A 20,402-nucleotide genomic window follows, 5' to 3' on the forward strand; every position below is an offset into this window, starting at 1 on the left:
GATCGCCATCGCGGCCATGGTGGCCAACTTCACCAAGCCTATGCCCAACCCGCCCTCCCTGTTGCAGCATGATGAGCTAGAGACCTACTTCCATGAGTTCTGGCAAGCGATGCACCAGCTCTGCTCCCAGGAGGGTGTGGGCGCGGGGCTACAGGCAGGGGGCGGGGAGGGCCAGGGCTCTCCCGTGGTCCTCAGGCAGACCCTCGCGATGGGATTCTTCCGCTGATGTCACCCCGCACGTGGCGACGCCCTCGGTGTCAGCTTCCATCATCAAACCCCACGCACTGGGCGCGTAAATAACGGAAGTGGATGTCCTCCAGACTCTGGAGGCTGGAAGCCCCAGATCAAGGAGTCAGGACTGATTACCTGCATGTTAAATACATGTATGCAAAGTTGCCTTCAAAAAAGACAAACGACAAGAAAGGCACGTTGCCTGCGACTCTGGTGACAGGCGGTGGTGAGAACCAGAGGGGAGGCTCTGGGGCCGGGAGCGCCGCGCCCTTTGAAGCCCTGGTGCTGCTGCCAGTCTCGGTGGAGGCTCAGCAAGTCCCAGTAACTTCCCCACGGGGGGGGGGGGGTCCCCAGCTGAGCGTCTGGGCCCAGGACCCAGTGCTCGTTCAGTCTTCCTGCGGTCAGCCCTTCGTCCTGAGAGCGATGCTCTCACAGGCTGCACCGGAGCGCGTGGGGACACTTTACTGAGCTGTGCAGCCGTCACTACTGCTCTGTTTTGGAACATTTCCCTCACGCCAAAAATGTCCCTCACGCCCTTAGTTATCATTCCCTCCCCTCCCCTGCCCCTGACAACCAGGAACCCACTCTGACTCTGTGGATCTACCTGTTCTGGACGTTTCCCCTCAGTGGGGTCACACCCTGTGTGTCCTTCTGTGTCTGACTTCTCTCGCTCCAGCTTCCAGCTCCCACCCTGTGTCCTCAAGTCCATTCTCTAGGTCTAAATCTTTATTCTAGGCCTGCAACTAGAGTCATCAGTACCATTGTTCTTTTTTTAGATTCTATATATATGCGTTTGCATATGGTATTTGTTTTTCTCTTTCTGACTTACTTCCTCTGTATGACAGACTCTAGGTCCAACCACCTCACTACAAACAACTCAGTTTCGTTTCTTTTTATGGCTGAGCAATAGTCCATTGTATATATGTGCCACATCTTCTTTATCCATTCATCTGTCGATGGACACTTAGGTTGCTTCCATGTCCTGGCTATTGTAAATAGTGCTGCAATGAAAATTGTGGTACATGACTCTTTTGAATTATGGTTTTCTCAGGGTATATGCCCAGTAGAGGGATTGCTGGGTCATATGGTAGTACTATTTTTAGCTTTTAAGGAACATCCATACTGTTTTCCATAGTGGTTGTATCAATTTACATTCCCACCAACAGTGCATGAGGGTTCCCTTTTCACCACACCCTTTCCAGCATTTATTGTTTCTACATTTTTTGATAATAGCCATTCAGACTGGCGTGAGGTGATACCTCATTGTAGTTTTGATTTGCATTTCTCTAATAATTAGTGATGTTGAGCATCTTTACATGTGCCTCTTGGCCATTTGTATGTCTTCCTTGATGAAATGTCTATTTAGGTCTTCTGCCCATTTTTGGATTGGGTTGTTTGTTTTTTTGATATTGAGCTCCATAAGCTGTTTGTATATTTTGGAGGTTAATCCTTTGTCTGTTGCTTCATTTGCAAATAATTTCTCCCATTCTGAGGGTTGTCTTTTTGTCTTGTTTATGGTTTCCTTTGCTGTGCAAAAGCTGTTACGTTTAACTAAGCCCCATTTGCTTATTTTTGTTTTTATTTCCATTACTGTAGGAGGTGGATCAAAAAAGATCTTGCTGTGGTATATGTCATAGAGTGTTCTGCCTATGTTTTCCTCTAAGAGTTTTATAGTGTCTGGCCTTACCTTTAGGTCTTTAACCCATTTGTAGTTTATTTTTTTGTATGGTGTTAGGTAGTGTTCTAATTTCATTCTTTTACATGTAGCTGTCCAGTTTTCCCAGCACCACTTATTAAAGAGGCTGTCCTTTCTGCACAGTATGTTCTTGCCTCCCTTGTCGTAAATTAGGTGACCATATGTGCGTGGGTTTATCTCTGGGCATTCTATCCTTTTCCATTGGTCTATATTTCTGTTTTTGTGCCAGTACCATACTGTCTTTACTACTGTAGCTTTGTGGTATAATTTGAAGTGAGGAAGCCTGATTCCTCCAACTCCCTTTTTCTTTCTCAAGATTGCTTTGGGTATTCGGGGTCTTTTGTATTTCCATACAAATTGTAAATTTTTTTTGTTCTAATTCTGTGAAGAATGCTATTGGTAGTTTGATAGGGATTGCATTGAATCTGTAGATTCCTTTGGGTAGTATAGTCATTTTCACAATATTGATTCTTGCAATCCAAGAACATGGTATATTTCTCCATCTGTTTGATTTCTCCATCTTTGATTTCTTTCATCAGTGTTTTATAGTTTTCTGAGTTCAAGTCTTTCGTCTCCTTAGGCAGGTTTATTCCTAGGTATTTATTTTTTCTGTTGTGTTGGTAAATGGGATTGTTTCCTTAATTTCTCTCTCTGAGTTTTTGTTGTTGCTGTATAGGAATGCCAGATTTCTGTGCATTAATTTTGTATCCTGCAACCTTACCAAATTCATTGATTAGTTCTACTAGTTTACTGGTGGCATCTTTAGGATTTTCTATGTATAGTATCATGTCATCTGCAAACAGTGACAGTTTTACTTCTTTTCCAATTTGTATTCCTTTTATTTGCTTTTCTTCTCTGATTGCTGTGGCTAGGACTTCCAAAACAATGTTGAATAAGAGTGATGAGAGTGGATATCCTTGTCTTGTTCCTGATCTTAGTGGAAATGTTTTCAGTTTTTCACCATTGAGTATGATGCTTGATGTGGGTTTGTCATATCTAGGCTGTACTATGGTGAGGTAGGTTCCCTCTATGCCCACTTTCTGGAGAGTTTTTTATCATAAATGGGTGTTGAATTTTGTCAAAAGCTTTTTCAGCATCTATTGAGATGATCATATTATTTCTATTCCTTAATTTGTTAATATGGTGTATCACATTGATTGATTTGTGTATATTGAAGAATCTTTGCATCTCTGGGATAAATCCCACTTGATCATGGTGTATGATCCTTTTAATGTGTTGTTGGATTCTGTTTGCTAGTATTTTGTTCAGGATTTTTGCATCTATGTTCATCAGTGCTATTGGTCTATAATTTTCTTTTATTGTGATATCTTTGTCTGGTTTTGGTATCAGGGTGATGGTGGCCTCATAGAATGAGTTTGGGAGTGTTCCTCCCTCTGCAATTTTTTGGAAGAGCTTGAGAAGGATAGGTGTTAGCTCTTCTCTAAATGTTTGATAGAATTCCCCTGTGAAGCCATCTGGTCCTGGACTTTGTTTGTTGGAAGATTTTTAACTACACTTTCAATTTCATTACTTGTGATAGTCTATTCATATTTTCTAATTCTTCCTGGTTCAGTCTTGGAAAAGTGTACCTTTCCAAGAATTTGTCCATTTCTTCATGGTTGACCATTTTATTGGCATACAACAGTTTGTAGTAGTCTCTTATAACCCTTTGTATTTCTGTGGTGTCATTTGTGATTTCTCCTTTTTCATTTCTAATTTTATTGGTTTGCCTCCTCTCCCTTTTTTTCTTGATGAGTCTGGCTAAGGGTTTATCAATTTTGTTTATCTTCTCAAGGAACCAGATTTTAGTTTTATTGATCTTTGCTATTGTTTTCTTTGTTTCTATTTCATTTATTTCTGCTCTGATTGTTATGATTTCTTTCCTTCTACTGATTTTATGTTTTCTTTGGTCTTCTTTCTCTAGTTGTTTTAAGTGTAGAGGTAGACTGTTTATTTGAGATTTTTCTAGTTTCTTGAGGTGAGATTGAATTGCTGTAAACTTCTCTCTTAGAACTGCTTTTGCTGCGGCCCATAGGTTTTGGGTCATCATGTTTTCATTGTCATTTGTCTCTATGTATTTTTAAAATTTCTTCTTTGATTTCTTCAGTGATCTCTTGGTTATTTGGTAGTGCACTGTTTAATCTCCATGTATTTTTTTTTAATCTTTATGTTCCTTTATTGCAGCAAGATTCCTGACCAGCATACAGTGATGTATTTGCTACAGAGACCTGTGCAGAAATTACATACTATCCATCTAGACAGGTTTTCCTTACACTTTGCCTATTGATGGAATAGTTCCACTTATAAAGTTTTTATACATCAAAAAGCTTTGAATTTGACCAGGCGGTCCATTAATTCATCTCTGAAAAAGCTAAGTAGCATTTAATTTTAGCTACTATATTTTACAGCATTAAAAAGCTTATGCATTAGGTAGCTTCTCAAAATGTGATTTATGCACAATGGCATTTAGCAGACAGAGCAGAGTCCATCATCTCCCCCAGATTCACACAGACAGGTCTCATTTGAGAGCTATATGCTAAAAGAGCTGGTACTTTGAGACAAAAGTACTCCTAACCTGAGTTTCTTACCACCAATACGGACTTCTTACTCTGAAAGCCTGTCTTCTCGGCCACATTTTACAGTGCCAGTGAAGACATGCCAACAATCACCCTGTGTATTAACTCAGCAGTAGAGCACCAGGTCTGTCTGATGGTGGTGGCAGGCACTATTATATCCAGGTAAATAAAAGCCCATATTTTGAAATGCCAATTTGAGATACAAATCAAGGGTACAACATATTCAGAACTGAGTTTTCAGCAATCTGATATCCCAAATGATGTGAAAAATTTCAGAAACTGATGTCAAACTGTACCCATGATGGGTTCCCAGCTATGGAGACATTAATACATTGGTTCAAATCCCTTTACTCAATCAACATAGCCCTGAGGTTATCCTGCAAAGTGCATATCAAAAAATACGAAGTTAAGGTGACAAAGTTTGACAATAACATTATACAAGTCAAACTTGGAAAGTCATATTAAGTATATCTGTTCTGAGAGAAAAGCATCAAATCCTTTGTGTACACATTTAGTTTTATTGTAACAAAGCAACTTGTACACTTTTAACGTTTAAAACTGAGCATCATCTTTCCTTTCCAGTGAAACAAGAAGAAAAATTTAAAAATAAACAGGAACAAAATTACAATAGAGAATGTCAATTGCAAATAAGATCCTACAGGTTCTGCTGATTCTCCCATCGAGTGGCAGGGCTCAAGTCATCATTAGGAGAGAATTTTATTTTAAAAGTGTCATCTTAAACTGCAAGGACGTCCATTAAACATCACAATTAAACATGACAAAGGAGGAGCCATGTTGTCAAAATGCCCACTTAACCCACCCAAACATCTCAAACCCACCCTTTGCTGACCTTCTATAATCCCATTTTTTAAAGTTTTTTCTTTCTTTTTTTAAACAAGAGAAAGTAGACAGATACATGTTGGTAAACGCTAACTGTCCATATTCACATAGAGACACAGTGTAATCTCTGAGCCCAATACACAGAGAAAGGAGGGAAAAAGCTAGAATTCTATGCACTACTACACAGGGGCCTAGCACCCTCCAGCTTCCAGCAGAGCTAAGGGAGCAGAAGGTTTTTCTTTTTCCCACAGAACATGGTGGTGTTAATTCCATAAAGTTTTTGTTGAGACAGAAAGGGATAAAAATGAATTTGGAACAGAAAGGGGTAGAGATTCTTTTCCCACTGAATTCTGCTCAAGGTATTTCCCCCTAAAATAAGTTGTGAGCCATGGTATAAAGGAGAAAAGAGACCTCAAAAACAGGGCAACTGAGCAAAAGAGGAGAAGGAGAAAAAAAAAGACTGCAACTTGCTCCCAGGGACTGGAGAAAATTAAAAAAGGAAGGTTGGAATCCATCAGTGTTCCATTAGTCATCTTCTCCTTCATCTTCCTCTCCTTCCTCCCCCTCATCATCCTCTTCATCTTCTTCACCTTCATCCTCATCCCCTTCTTCATCAATATCTTCCAATCCTTCTTCCTCTTCATCATCATCATCATCTTCTTCTCCTTCCCCTTCCTCATCATCCATGTCCGGAATCAAGTAGTACTGTAATGGATTTGGCCAAATATCATCTTTGATGATCTCTCCTAACTCATCTGCACCTGCATCAGAATGATCAGTAAACCAGGTGAAGAAGGTTTCTGGTTCCTCATGCTGTCTCTTCCTACTGGCTTTATTCTGCATTTGACTTGAACGTTTGGTCAAATCCTTTCCGGATTTCCATTTGATTTCAGTGGACTTTGAAGATGGATCACCACTCTCATTCAGATGAAATTCTTTGGAGAGAACTTTATTTTCGAAGTAAGGGTTTTCATCAAAATAAAAATCTATTCTGTAACCTGATTTAATATCTTCAAATTCTGTCACTTCGACTCTTGTCAAATAATGCAGCTCCTCTTCATCCTCCTCCCCAAGCAGTGCAGACACTTGTGGATAGTTAACAAATGCTGTTACCCAAAAATTTGGGATTTTGGCGATCAATTCCGACCTCTTCTGAAAAAATGGTTTTGGCGGAGTTTGTTATATTTCTGTTCTACTTTCAAAATCTCCTCACTGGCTTGTTCGTTAAGTCTGTCTATTTCATTTTGTACTTCATCAATATGTTCAATTGCTTCTTGCTGTTCTTTTTCTTCCTTCGGCAAGTTCAGAGAAGCAGACGTTTCCTCTGGCCTGGAGGCAGGAGTCTGTCTCAGTTTCTTCGGTTTCTTTGCTTGGGGTGGAAGTGAAGACTGGTGTTTGGGGGCCATGCTGGGAGAAAAGCCAAGAATCCACCCGAGGGAAGAAGCTCGTACCAGGAGCTCTGAGAACTCGTATTTGTGTTTTTTACAGTTTTTTTTTTCTGTAATTGATTTCCAATCTCATAGTGTTGTGGTCAGAAAAGATGCTTGATACGATTTCAATTTTCTTAAATTTTCTGATTGTGACCCAATTTTCACATTTGTGACCCAAAATGTGATGTATCCTGGAGAATGTTCCATGTGCACTTGAGAAGAAAGTGTATTCTGCCACTTTTTGGTGGAATGTCCTATAAATATCAATTAAATCTACCTGGTCTATTGTGTCGCTTAGAGCTTGTGTTTCCTTATTTATTTTCTGTTTGGATGATCTGTCCATTAGTGTAAGTGGCATGTTAAAGTCCCCTACTATTATTGTGTTACTGTCAATTTCTCATTTCATTGTTGTTAGCATTTGCCTTATGTATTGAGGTGTTCCTATGTTGGGTGCATAAACATTTATAATTGTTTTATCTTCTTCTTGGATTGATCCTTTGATCATTATGTAATGTCCTTCTTTGTCTCTTGCAATAGTCTTTATTTTAAAGTATATTTTATCAGATATGAGTATTGCTACTCCAGATTTCTTTTGATTTCCATTTGCATGGAATATCTTTTTCCATCCCCTCACCTTCAGTATGTATGTGTCCCTAGGTCTGTAGTGGATTTCTTGTAGATAGCATATATATGGGTCTTGCTTGTGTATCCATTCAGCCAGTCTGTGTCTTTTGGTTGAGACATTTAATCCATTTACGTTCAAGGTTATTATCGATATGTATGTTCCTATTACCATATTCTTAATTGTTTGGGGTTTCTTTTGTGGGTCTTTTTGTTCTCTTGTGTTTCCCTCCTAGAGAATTTTCTTTAGCATTTGTTGTAAAGCTGGTTTGGTGGTGCTGAATTCTGTTAGCTTTTGCTTGTCTGAAAAACTTTTGATTTCTCCATCGAATCTGAATGAGATCCTTGCTGGGAAGAATAATCTTGGTTGTAGGTTTTTCTCTATCATCACTTTAAGTATATCCTGCCACTCCCTTCTGGCCTGCAGAGTTTCTGCTGAAAAATCAGCTGATAACCTTATGGGAATTTCTTTATATGTTATTTTTTGTTTTTCCCTTGCTGCTTTTAATATTTTTTCTTTGAATTTAATTTTTGTAAGTTTGATTAATATGAGTCTTGGTGTGTTTTTCCTAGGGTTTATCCTGTGTGGGACTCTCTGTGCTTCCCGGATTTGGGTGATTATTTCCTTTCCCATGTTAGGGAAGTTTTCAACTATAATCTCTTGAAATATTTTCTCAGACCCTTTATTTTTCTCTTTTTCTTCTGGGACCCATATAATTCAAATGTTCGTGCATTTAGTGTTATCCCAGAGGTCTCTGAGATTGTCTTCAATTCTTTTCATTCTTTTTTCTTTATTCTGCTCCTTGGCATTTATTTCCACCATTTTGTCTTCCAGCTTACTTATTCGTTCTTCTGCCTCAGTTATTCTGTTATTGATTCTTTCTAGTGTATTTTTCATTTCCGTCATTGTGTTGTTCATGTTTGTTTGTTTGTTCTTTAGTTCTTCTAGATCTTTGTTAAAGATTTCTTGTATTTTCTCAATCTGTGCCTCCATTCTATTTCCGAGATTCTGGATCATCTTTACTATCATTACTCTGAATTCTTTTTCAGGTAGATTGCCTCTTTCCTCTTCACTTATTTGGTCATGTAGGTTTTTTCTTTGCTCCTTCATCTGTGACATATTGTTTTGCCATCTCATTTTTTAAAAAATTTTTTATGAGTGGAATTGTGTTCTTGTCTTACTGGTTGTTTGGCTTGAGCCTTCCAACACTGGAGTTTGTAGGCTGTTGGTTAAAGCTGGGTCTTCGTTCTGAGATGAGGACCTCCATAAGACCTCACTCCAATGAATCTTCCCTGGGGTCTGAGGTTCTCTGAGGAGTTCACACTGCAGGAGCTTCGGCCTGACCCCCAGCTAGTGAACCAAGATCCTGCAAACCACATGGGGTGGCCAAAAAAAAAAAAGAGAGAGAGAGAGAGCAATAACAAAGTAAAAAATAAAATTAGAATAGGAAACTAACAGATATGTTAGAAAGAATATAAAAATAAAAATATAGATGAATCAACAACTGGAAGGTACAACAGTACCACAATAGTAAAAAAGAGGAGGAGGGAAGAGAGAGAGAAAAAAAAAGAAGAGAAAAAAAAAGGGGTGAAAGGCCTTGGCTGTGGAGGACAGGTCCTAAGAAAGGGTGAGGTTTGTGTGGTGGGCGGGGCCTATGCTTAGGAGCCACAGGGCTGGAAAAGGCCTGGGGGCTGTAGGGGGTGAGACTTAGGCTCAAGGAACAGAAGGGGCCCAGGTGTGCCTTTCACCCCTTTTCTCAGAGGGTGGGGGACCTCATCTGGGGGCCCAGCAGGCTTCCTGGGCTCGAGTGGGTGAGGCCAATGCCTTCATCACCTCTCCTGCTTCTCCTGCTTCTCCTGCTTCTCCTGTCTTGGAGGGCCCCTCCCAGCTGCCTCTCCTGTTCTCCCCTTGGCCTCCTTCCTATGTCCCCAGGACCAATGCAGCCGGAGGTGCGGAGGGGTGTGCCTTGGAGGGCAGGGGACCGGCCTGGAACTCAGCAGGCTCCCTGTGCCCGAGTGGATGGGGCAAATGCCCTCCTCTCCTGCTCCTCCCAGAGGGCCCCTCCCACCTACCTGTCCTGATCTCCCTGGCCTCAGGGGTGCTGATCTTGTCTGGCCTCCACTTCTCCTCCCCCCTCTGACCCCCCACATCCTACTGGTTCACTTGGGGGTTCCTCCCATCTCCTTGGGCATCAGGGTCCCCCACCAGTGGCCAGCAGGTGCCCTAGTTTTGGGGAGACGCTAAATCCCATCTTCTTATTTTATTCTATTTTATTTTATTTTGGCGTTTGGAATTTTTTTATAAATGTAATTTTTTTTTAAAGGTTTTTTTTTTTTTAAAGGTAAAGCTGTTTTAATTTTTTATTTATTTGTTTATTTATTTATGGCTGTGTTGGGTCTTCGTTTCTGTACGAGGGCTTTCTCCAGTTGCGGCAAGCGGGGGCCACTCTTCATCGCGGTGCGCGGGCCTCTCACCATCGCGGCCTCTCCTGCTGCGGAGCACAGGCTCCAGACGCGCAGGCTCAGCAGTTGTGGCTCACGGGCCCAGCTGCTCCGTGGCATGTGGGATCTTCCCAGACCAGGGCTCGAACCCGTGTCTCCTGCACTGGCAGGCAGACTCTCAACCACTGCGCCACCAGGGAAGCCCCTAATTTTTTATTTTTATTTTTATATAGCAGGTTCTTATTAGTTATCTATCTTATATGTATTAGTGTATATATGTCAATCCCAATCTCCTAATTCATCCCACCACCACCCCCCCGCCCCTGCTTTCCCCCCTTGGTGTCCATACATTTGTTCTCTACATCTGTGTCTCTATTTCTGCCTTGCAAACCAGTTCATCTGCACTATTTTTCTAGATTCCACATATATGCGTTAATATACATTTGTTTTTCTCTTTCAAGGCACATGTTTTTAATTGTCCTCTTTCAATCCCCTTCTTTATTCCCAAGATGGTTTTTGCTTCTGGTCTAGAAAACACACATTTGATTGTCTTGTCATTCCATCTTTTCCATCAGATTCATCAACAATATGGAACAGAGAAATAAAACACGTGTTCCAGATTTTCTTCTTATGGAAGTGACAGAGGATCCAGTGTTGCGCTCCCTCCTTTTCAGCCTGTTCCTTTCCATGTACCTGGTCACCGTCCTGGGAAACCTGCTTATCATTCTGGCTGTCAGCTCTGACTCCCAACTCCACACTCCCATGTACTTCTTTCTCTCTAATATGCCTATTAACGACATCTGTTTAAGCACAGCCACTATCCCAAAGATGCTACTGAACATCCAAACACAGAATCAAAGCATCACTTACACAAGCTGCCTTACACAGATCTTCTTTGTCCTGGTGTTTGCTAGTTTGGAAAGTTGTCTTCTTGCAGTAGTGGCCTATGATCGCTATGTGGCCCTTTGTCATCCACTGAGATACACGCTCATCATGAACTCCCACCTCTGTGGTCTGCTAATACTACTCTCCCTGTTCATTCTTATTGTGGATGCCCTGCTTCACAGTCTGATGCTGTTGCAGCTTACCTTCTGCACAGATCTGGAAATCCCCCTCTTCTTCTGTGAAGTTGTTCAGGTCATCAAGCTTGCATGTTCTGATACCCTCATCAATAATATCCTGATATATTTGGCAACTAGCATATTTGGTGGTATTCCTGTGTGTGGAATCATTTTCTCTTATACTCAAATAATGTCCTCTGTTTTGAGAATGCCATCAGTGGGTAGCAAGTATAAAGCTTTTTCCACCTGTGGCTCTCACCTCTCAGTTGTGTCCTTATTCTTTGGGACAGGTTTTGGAATGTACATTAGTTCTGCTCTTACTAACTCTTCCAGAAACACTGCAGTGCTTTCAATGATGTACACTGTTGTCCCTCAAATGATGAACCCCTTCATCTATAGCCTGAGGAACAGGAACATGAAAGGAGCCTTGAGGAAACTCATCATTAGGACTCCTTCTCTTCTGTGATTGTGTCTTCTGCTTTGTACTGGGATTACTAGAATGAATCAAAGTGACAAAAATGCTGAGTGAAAATCTGAAAATCAGAAAATCTGACTCATATCACCAACTTATTCTAAAATGACTAGATAATATAATGGGTACGTGAATTTTAACTTGAGGTTGAAACCTAACTTGCTGTTTTTACTGCTCAGTGATGTTTCAAAATGAGTTCCATTTCCTAATCTTGGTTTCCTTAGTGCATCCCTTAAGAAGTTGATAGAGGCAAGGGTTATACTGATAATGTTCGAACATCAGAAGAAAAGTGAAAATTGTTGGATATGTCAGGGAGAGGATTGAAATAAATCTGTGGCCATAAGAGCCTTGATTCTGCCTGATCTCATGGTTGGGGCCATGTGAATTGCACCCCAGGGTCTACTGTGAGATATGGGGAGAGCTGTTCTTGCAAATTCCAATTCGGTAATTCCTGACACCCATCATGGATAAACTGTATCTTTGCAGGGCAACATCAGCATCCACTACTCTCAGTTTTATGATCCCTGAATTTGCTATATGTTTTTATCTCAGTGGTTTGAGATGACTGCAAGACATTTGATCTTGATCAGTGAGGAAGCTTTCATTTTTACTAAGATAAAGTAACCGTGATGATAATATGCCAAAACAATGTTATCTTCCATTACAAAGACTTCAGAAGTGGGAAATGTAGAACAAAATTCATTTACTCCTCCATGTGGTATCTTTATCCTGGGCGCTGGTTCCCCTCATGGACCCAGATGGCAGCAACAGATGGAGTCATCCGAAATATATACACTTCACTCTCTTCACCATGAATAGGGTCATATGCTCCATCTGAATCTCATCCTCGGTGTGGAGAAAATGTTTATTATGAGAGCCTAAGACTGACTATATGCACTGCAATTCTTGCTGGGAATTCCACCCCCATAAGCGTTACAAACACCTCATACAGTGTCTGACATCTAGTAAGTACTCAATAAAATTAACTAGTATCACTGTGTTCCATACCTTGCCTATAATCATAACTTGTGATTACAAGTCTCACATATTTTTTACCACTTGCTTCAGTAATTAGTTTTCTTTCGTGTTGTATTTATCAACTTCTTTTTCTGATCTGTGTAATACAATAAAATAAATAATGTTTATGCAGTCAGGGCAAAGATACATAATCTTCTCCTGGTCTCTTATTTGCTGAAACTTTCTTATTGGCTTATTCTTACAAATAAGAATTTTCACTTTTGTCCTGAGTCATCTTATCTTGCTATGATTCTTACTCATCTCTGGGGAAGTCCACAAAGAGAAACACCACTGAATAAAATTAATTGTATCACTGATGTCTTAGAAGATTGTCTGCACTTCTAGGGCTCTCATGCAAGACTTTCTGAAGTGTCTTTATAAGGAAAGTTATTCTTTGGAGGACTACTTTACTGTGAGAAAGAGATATTTAATGTAAGACAAAAAAAGGAAATTTAGCAATATTAGGTAAATCACATTTGTCATATTCACAAAAATGTAAAGTCATCAGTCAGAATGATCTCTGTGGGTATTGAGGTGACTGTCCCAAAGGAGAATCAAAGGAGTTGCTGGAGAGCCTTCTGGTTGTCATTGGAGGTTAATAGCGGTTGTTTTATTTTCAGCACCACAACTGGGAAACAGCTCCTGCCTGGGAATTCTGGTACCATCTAGTGCAGAGCTTCCTGCGTTGATGTTTACAGATTTTAATCTCATGAGGCCTTTGCACATAGGACAGGTTTCCAAACCTCACCCAAGAACTACTGACTTTGAATCTCTATGGAGACATGTGAGAAATGAACATTTTTAATAAGTACTTTGGGGCATTCTGATGACCTATGAAGTCAAGATGCATGACTTCAATATTAAAAGAATATGGGAGAATTTGTTTATAATTAGGAATATGGAAGGGTCTTTCCTCAATTTTACTTGTTAAAGTATCATATACAAAGTAGTGCTTAAACTCTATGTGTAGTTCTGCAAGAATAACATAATAAAAACACATATATCTATCCAGGGGTTAAAAATAGAGCAATGCCATCACCGTAGAACCCATCTAACAGGTCTCCCACTCATATCATTCTGTCCCTTCAAGTGGCAAACATTCTCCTGAATTGTGTACTTATCATTTCTTTGAAGTTCTTCTTTTAGTTTTACGTCTATGAAAACTTTTATGTGCTGGTCTTTTTATGGGCTCTATCTTCTCATCAACAGGTCTTGTATTTTCCCCTGTATCAATTTAATAGCTCAATTATTGTAGGATACCTTTCAGCTAAAAATAGGTTTACTGTGGCAACAAAGAAGTCCCAGTATTTATCAGTTACAATCACAAAATACACTGTAATACAATTTGACGGTTTTTCTGATTAACTCATAGTTTACTGTAACAATATCGTTAACCAATGACAATAATTTCAGTAAATTGACCATAATGTGGGAAAAATATATCAAATCCAGTACCTTGAGAGTGGGAAAAGTTGATAGCAATGTTTTATAAAAAGAGTAAAATGTGGTGGGAGGAATTGGGAGACCAGGGTTGTCACATATACATTATTGACACTATGTATAAAATAGACTACTAATGGGAACATACTGTATAGCACAGGGAACTGTACCTAATGCACTGTGGTAACCTAGATGTGAGGGAAGTCCAAAAGGGAGGGGATATCTGTATGTGTATGGCTGATTCCTTTTGTTGTGCAGTGGAGGCTAACACAACATTGTAAAGCAACCATACTCTAATAAAAATTAACTTAAAAAAAGAGTAAAATGCGTGTCACATATTTAGTCTAACTTTTTATTGTGGTAAAATATATATAACATATTTTCAATTTTCATAATTTTTAAGTGCACAATTTGTTGGCAAATTCACAATGTTGGGCAACCATTGCCTCCATCAGTTTCCACAACTTCATGATCAAATAGAAAAAATGTAGCCATTTAGCAATAACTCCTCATTCTAATGCCACACCTCAGCCCCTGACAACCTTTAGTCTACTTTCTGTTTGCATGATTTTTCCTATTCTATTTCATATAAGTGGAATCATAAAATATATGTTCTTTTGTGTCTGGCTTATTTTATGCAGCATTGTGTGTGTTTTTAAGGTTCATCCATGCTGTAGCATGTTTCAGAACTTCATTCCTTTTTATGGCTGAATAATATTCCATTGTGTGTATATATATATATATATATATATATATATATATATATATATATATATACACACCACACTTTGTTTATACATTTATTGTCTTTTTTGTGGTGTGGGAAGTATATCATTTTATCTTTTATAGTTAATTTTTATTGGAGTATGGTTATCCATTTATTGTTGATGAACATGGTTTTTTTTCCACATTTTGGCCATTGTGAATAATACTGCTATGAACATTGATGTACAAGTATCTGTTTTTATCCCTGTTTTAAATCCTTTGGTTATCTACCTAGGAGTGAACATGCTGGGTCTTAAGGTAATTCTCTGCTTAACTTTTGAAGAACTGCCAAAATGCATTCAGTTTTGTATTTTAAAAGTATATGTGCTCTTATATACAATGGAATACTACTTAGCCATAAAAAAGAATGAAATAGCACCATTTGCAGCAACATGGATGCAACTAGAGATGATCATACTAAATTAAGTAAATCAGAAATAGAAAGAAAAATACCATATGATATCATTTATATGTGCAATCTAAAATATGGCACAAATGAACCTATCTATGAAACAGAAACAGACTCACAGACATAGAGAACAGACTTGTGGTTGCCAAGGGGGAGGTGGGGTGGGGGAGGGATGGACTGGGAGTTTGGGATTAGCAGATGCAAACTATTAAATATGAACTATACAAACAACAAGATCCTACTGTATAACACAGGGAACTATATTCAATATCCTGGGACTAACCATAATGGAAAAGAATATAAAAAATAATGTATGATATATATGTGTATAACTGAGTCACTTTGCAGTACAGCAGAAATTAAAACAACATTGTAAATCAGCTATACTTCAATAAAAAAGAAAAATAAATAAATAATACCATTACATAATCATAAAAAAAGTATATGTCTTCTGAGTTTGTTCTTTATAAGATTGCTTTGGCTATTTGGGGCCTTTTGTAATTCCATATGAGTTTGAGAATCAGTTTTTCCATATCTGCACAAAAAGCATTCTCCATTTCTGCACAAAAATAATATTAAGAGGGATTGCATTGAATCTCTAGGTTTCTATGGCTAGTATTAAAATCTTAATAATGAATTCTTTTTACCCATTACACAGGCTATTATTCCATTTGTTTAGGTCATCTTCAATTTATTTCAGCTATGTTTTCAAGTTTTCAATGTGCAAGTCTTCACTTCCTTGGTTAAATTTATTCCTAGGTGTCTAATTCTTTTCAATGCTATTTTAAATGGGATAACTTTCTTATATTCCTTTCAGTGGTTCCTTTCAGATGTATAAAAAAACAAACAAACAAACAAAAAACCAACTGACTGGTGTGTTGATCATGTATCCTGCAACTTTGGTGAGTTGTGTGCTCAGTAGCTTTCTCGTGGATTCTTTGCCATTTTTTATCTGTAGGATCATGTCTATCAGTAGAAATATTTTTACTTCTTTCATTCTAATTTGGATTCATTTTATGACATTTTCTTGACTAATAGCTCTGGCTAGAACATCCAGAACAATGTTGACCCGCAGTGGTGAAACAGACTTCCTTGCCTTGTTCCTGATATTAGGGAGAAAGCTTTCAGTCTTTTACCATTATGATGTTAGCTGTGGGTTTTTTCATAAGTATCCTTTGTCATGTTGAAGAATTATATCACTATCCTTAGTTTTCTGAGAGTTTTAGTTGTGAGTGGATTTTGGATTTTATGAAATTCCTTTTCTTCATCAATCAAGATAATCATGCGGTTTTTATCTTTTGTTCTATTAATGTGATGTACTACATTGATTTTCTTATGTTGAACCACCTTTGAGTTCTTTGATGAATAACATTTGGTTATGGTAAACAATCCTTTTAATTTGGTGTTGGATTCAATTTGTTAATATGTTGTAGAGGAATTTTACATTTATCAAGGATATTGCTTTGTGATTTTTTTTCTTGTGATACCTTTTTAAAAAATTAATTTATTTTTGGCTGCGTTGGGTCTTTATTGCTGCACGTGGGCTTTCTCTAGTTTGTGGCAAGCGGGGGCTACTCTTCGTTACGGTGCATGGGTTTCTCATTGCGGTGGCTTCTCTTGTTGCAGAGCACGGGCTCTAGAGGCATGGGCGTCAGTAGTTGTGGCACTTGGGCTCAGTAGTTGTGGCGCACGGGCTTAGCTGCTCTGTGACATGTGGAATCTTCCTGGACCAGGGCTTGAACCCATGTCCCCTGCATTGGCAGGAGGATTCTTAACCACTTCGCCACCAGGGAAGTCCTCCTGTGATATCTTTATATGGCTTTGATGTCAGGGTAATGCTGGCTTCATAAGATGATTTAGGAAGTTTTGCCACCTTTTGAAAATTTTGGGAGAATTTGAGAAATATTGGTGTTAATTGTTCTTTAAATATTTGGTAGAATTCACCAATAGAATCATGTCATCATGGGCTTTTCTGTGTTTGTGAGGTTTTTGATTACTGATGCAGTCTCTTTGCTTGTTACTGGTTTGTTCAGATTTTCTATTTCTTTATGATTTAGTCTTTGTATCTTGTATGTTTCTAGGAGTTTATCCATTTCTTCTAGGTTATCCAATTCGTTGGTGTATAATGGCTCGTAATAGTCTCTTATGACCTTGTGTCTTTCTATGGTTTCAGTTGTAATGTCTCCTCTTTCATTTCTGATTGTATTTGAGTCTTTTCTCTTTTTTCTTAGTCCAACTGAAGTTTCATCAATTTTGTTTACCTTTTCAAAAAACCAGCTCTTAGCTTTGTTGATCTTTTGTTTTCTGGCTTTTATTTCATTTATTTTTGCTCTGATCTTTATATTTACCTCCTTCTGCTAAATTTGGGATTAGGTTGTTCTTTTTCTTGTTCCTTGAGGTATAAAGGTAGATTAATTTTTTGAGATCTTTCTTTTTTCTTAATGTAGACATTTATCACTATAAACCTCTCTTAGAACTGTTTTTGTAGCATCCCACAGGTTTTGATATGTTGTGCTTCCATTTTGTTTGTTTGTTTGTTTGTTTTTGCCTGTGCTGCATGACTTGTAAGATCTTAGTTTCCCAACCAAGGATTGAACCCAGGCTCTTGGCAGTGAAAGCATGGAGTCCTAATCACTGGACTGCCAGGGAATTCCCACTGTGCTTCCATATTTTGTTTGTTTGTTTCAAGGTTTTTTTTTTATTTTAAAGGAGATGCCTTATTTTTAGACATATATACCAAAGGATTTATAGTAATCTTTTATTTATTTATTTATTTTTATATTTATTTTTGGCTGTGTTGGGTCTTTGTTTCTGTGCAAGGGCTTCCTCTAGTTGCAGCAAGTGGGGGCCACTCTTCATCGCGGTGCGTGGGCCTCTCACTATTGCGGCCTCTCTTGTTGCAGAGCACAGGCTCCAGATGCGCAGGCTCAGTAGTTGTGGCACACGGGCCAAGTTGCTCCGCGGCATGTGGGATCTTCCCAGACCAGGGCTCGAACCCGTGTCCCCTGCATTGGCAGGCAGATTCTCAACCACTGCGCCACCAGCGAAGCCCTCAAGGTATTTTTTAATTTCCACTTTGATTTCTTCTTTGACTCATTAATTGTTCACGGGTTTGTTGCTTAATTTCCACATATTTATGAGCTTTCCAGCTTTCGTCTTGTTATTGGTTTCTAGTTTCATAGCATTGTGGCTGGAAAAGATACTTGGTATGATCTCCATCTTTTTAAATTTGCTAAGAGTCTTCTGTGACCTGTCATGTGATCTATCCTGGAGAAAGTTCCATGTGCATTTGAGAAGACTGTGTATTCTGCTGCTGTTTGATGAATGTTCTATATATGTCTGTTAGGTATATCTTGGTAGTGGGGCCCACTGATGCTGGACAGTCTGGTGGTATTCAGGTGCTTTACTGGAGGGGCTGGCTACACGTAAGTACAGTGGTGCAGGCCAGTGACAGAAGACATGGCCTGATCTGTGCCCACAAGCAGCCATGGAGCTCTGTCTGTTGGTAAGCTCTCCCATTGCTCACCATCTCCCCCTGGGCATGCACACAGCAGTGGAGGTCAGTGACAGGTGTCAGGCCAGTGACTTATAAGTTCACATCTGGAGGAGTTAGCCCCAAGTGAGCACATGGTGCTGGGGGGCAGCCAGAGGTGTCTTGCACTCAAGTAGTTCAGAGGCCTGAGCTGGCTGCTATTGTGGCTTATGGTCTCAGGATGTAGGGGAAGGAGTGATGAGGGACTCAGGTGGCTGGCATTAACAAATGCTAATACTTGTGGGGTGAAAGCTGGTGAAATATGCAGGGAGCCCACAGCAGCTGTGCTGGCCATTAGTTTCTTCTGTGAAAAAAATCTGCTGTTTTTTTCTACACAGCAGGTCACTGTGATCTGCAGTCTGTTCTGCTACATGGCTGCTATTAGTATCCCCTGCTTTTCTTTCTCATTGCTAGCTGTCTCTATATGTCATGGCTTTGCCAGACTGAGTTGGTGTGAAATGGAAGTGTATAGTGCCCCCAAATGCTGGAGAAGCTGGTTACTCACCCCACTCATCCTTTCCTGGTGAAAGGAACTCTTTCTAGCTGGGAAATTCCCTCTTGGTACTGAACAATGCCAGCTTAAGTGATAGGATGACGCAGACAAAATGAAGCTGTCTTTCTTCTCTTCTTGTATGATTATTTTCAGGTTTGTATTCCACTATGTTGGTAGAAGAAAATAGTAAGTTTTATGTTTGTTACTGCTTCAGTTCATAGTGCCCTAAAGTGAAGAAAACTATATATTGAAGCTATTTTGATAAAATTAGAAAAGATGGTTTTGAAAACCTAAAAAGGGAATAAGGGATCTATATGAATTGATCAGAGACAGGATTGTCACAGAGAATATATTACAATCAATTGTATAAAATATACACAGTGAAGATTAAGATTCAGGAAACATTTAATGACTCTTGGAGAGATAAACCCTGGAATGTTTGCTTTTTATAATAACTTAGCTATATTTTAAAATATGTTATTTATATAATATATAGCATATATTTTATAATTAGTTATAATATATAAAACATAAGGTATTATAGTATATTATACTATAGGATTATATGTATAGTACAGGATAGTATAATATACTGTAGCATTATAATATTATATCCTTGGTCTTTAAGGATTTGCAGAGCCCTGGGATCACAGTGACAATAAAAGTGCTTGGCTAATGAGGATCTTTGGAAATTGAACCTCTAGGGATACAGAGAGTGTGATCTGCCTATGACCATCTCATTCAACGGTCCTTTCCCTGAAAAGAAGTAGCACACCTGAGCCTCCTTCCATAGATGATCCCTCTTGCCCAGGAGCCTGGTGGCTCACTCAATTCCTCTGCCCTTCCTGAGTATGGATTTGGATACAGCATTCAGCAGAGATATCAAGCACCATTCCACTGTGATGCCAGCCAGGTAACCTAATGTCCATTAGTGAATGTTTGGAAAAGAGGACAGTTGTCTCACTGTAGATTCATCCAGGGGAGGTTGTGAGGAGAGTACATACATCAGATGATTAGAACTAAGCTACCCCCGGGCCTCCTGCCTAGCTGTCTGTCATCTTCTTCTCATGTTTCCTTGTACTTTGCACCAATACTCAAACATGTCTCATTTACTAATATCGTACTCACTCTCTACTATAACAAAGACCATTTCCTCCTGAGTTGAAATCTGCTTCTCTTAAAAAAGGATGACTGTTATACAATTATCTGATATTCACTTGCAAACCTGTGGTTGGGGTGGGGGGGGGGGTTGGGCAGGAAGTTTGGTAAATTTCACCTTATCTTCCCATTCCTGGTCCTTGTTATACTTTTATATCAGTTGCCTGGCTCTGAGGTCTCTGGGGATCCAGACAGTATATTCAGCTGCCTCCCTAGTCT

At 39.3% G+C, this 20,402-nt stretch overlaps 2 protein-coding genes and 1 pseudogene across 3 annotated transcripts in view; 2 read left to right on the forward strand and 1 right to left on the reverse strand.

Moving 5' to 3' along the window:
* LOC309624703 (olfactory receptor 7G1-like) overlaps positions 1-20,402 on the forward strand; it is a 220,844-nt gene that overhangs the window by 196,146 nt on the left and 4,296 nt on the right. Inside the window, exon 2 of the mRNA XM_082383095.1 lies at positions 17,743-19,938. Coding sequence (XP_082239221.1) covers positions 19,819-19,938 — 120 coding nt within the window. The 5' untranslated portion in view covers positions 17,743-19,818. The remainder of the gene's footprint in view (positions 1-17,742; positions 19,939-20,402) is intronic.
* LOC309624709 (protein SET pseudogene) lies at positions 4,079-6,891 on the reverse strand (annotated as a pseudogene). Its single transcript has one exon. The product of its transcript is annotated as a protein SET pseudogene (transcript).
* LOC309624707 (olfactory receptor 7G1-like) lies at positions 6,945-15,560 on the forward strand. The gene has a single exon (XM_082383102.1). It carries the CDS (start codon positions 10,425-10,427, stop codon positions 11,361-11,363), a length of 939 nt encoding a protein of 312 aa, XP_082239228.1. The 5' UTR covers positions 6,945-10,424; the 3' UTR covers positions 11,364-15,560.

The sequence above is a fragment of the Balaenoptera borealis genome, assembly GCF_965194805.1.
Source record: "Balaenoptera borealis genome assembly, chromosome: 2".
NCBI lineage: Eukaryota > Metazoa > Chordata > Mammalia > Artiodactyla > Balaenopteridae > Balaenoptera > Balaenoptera borealis.

Bases quoted from the DNA above. Each gene is read 5' to 3' on its own strand.
- LOC309624707 (XM_082383102.1), top strand. From the start codon at position 10,425: ATGGAACAGAGAAATAAAACACGTGTTCCAGATTTTCTTCTTATGGAA.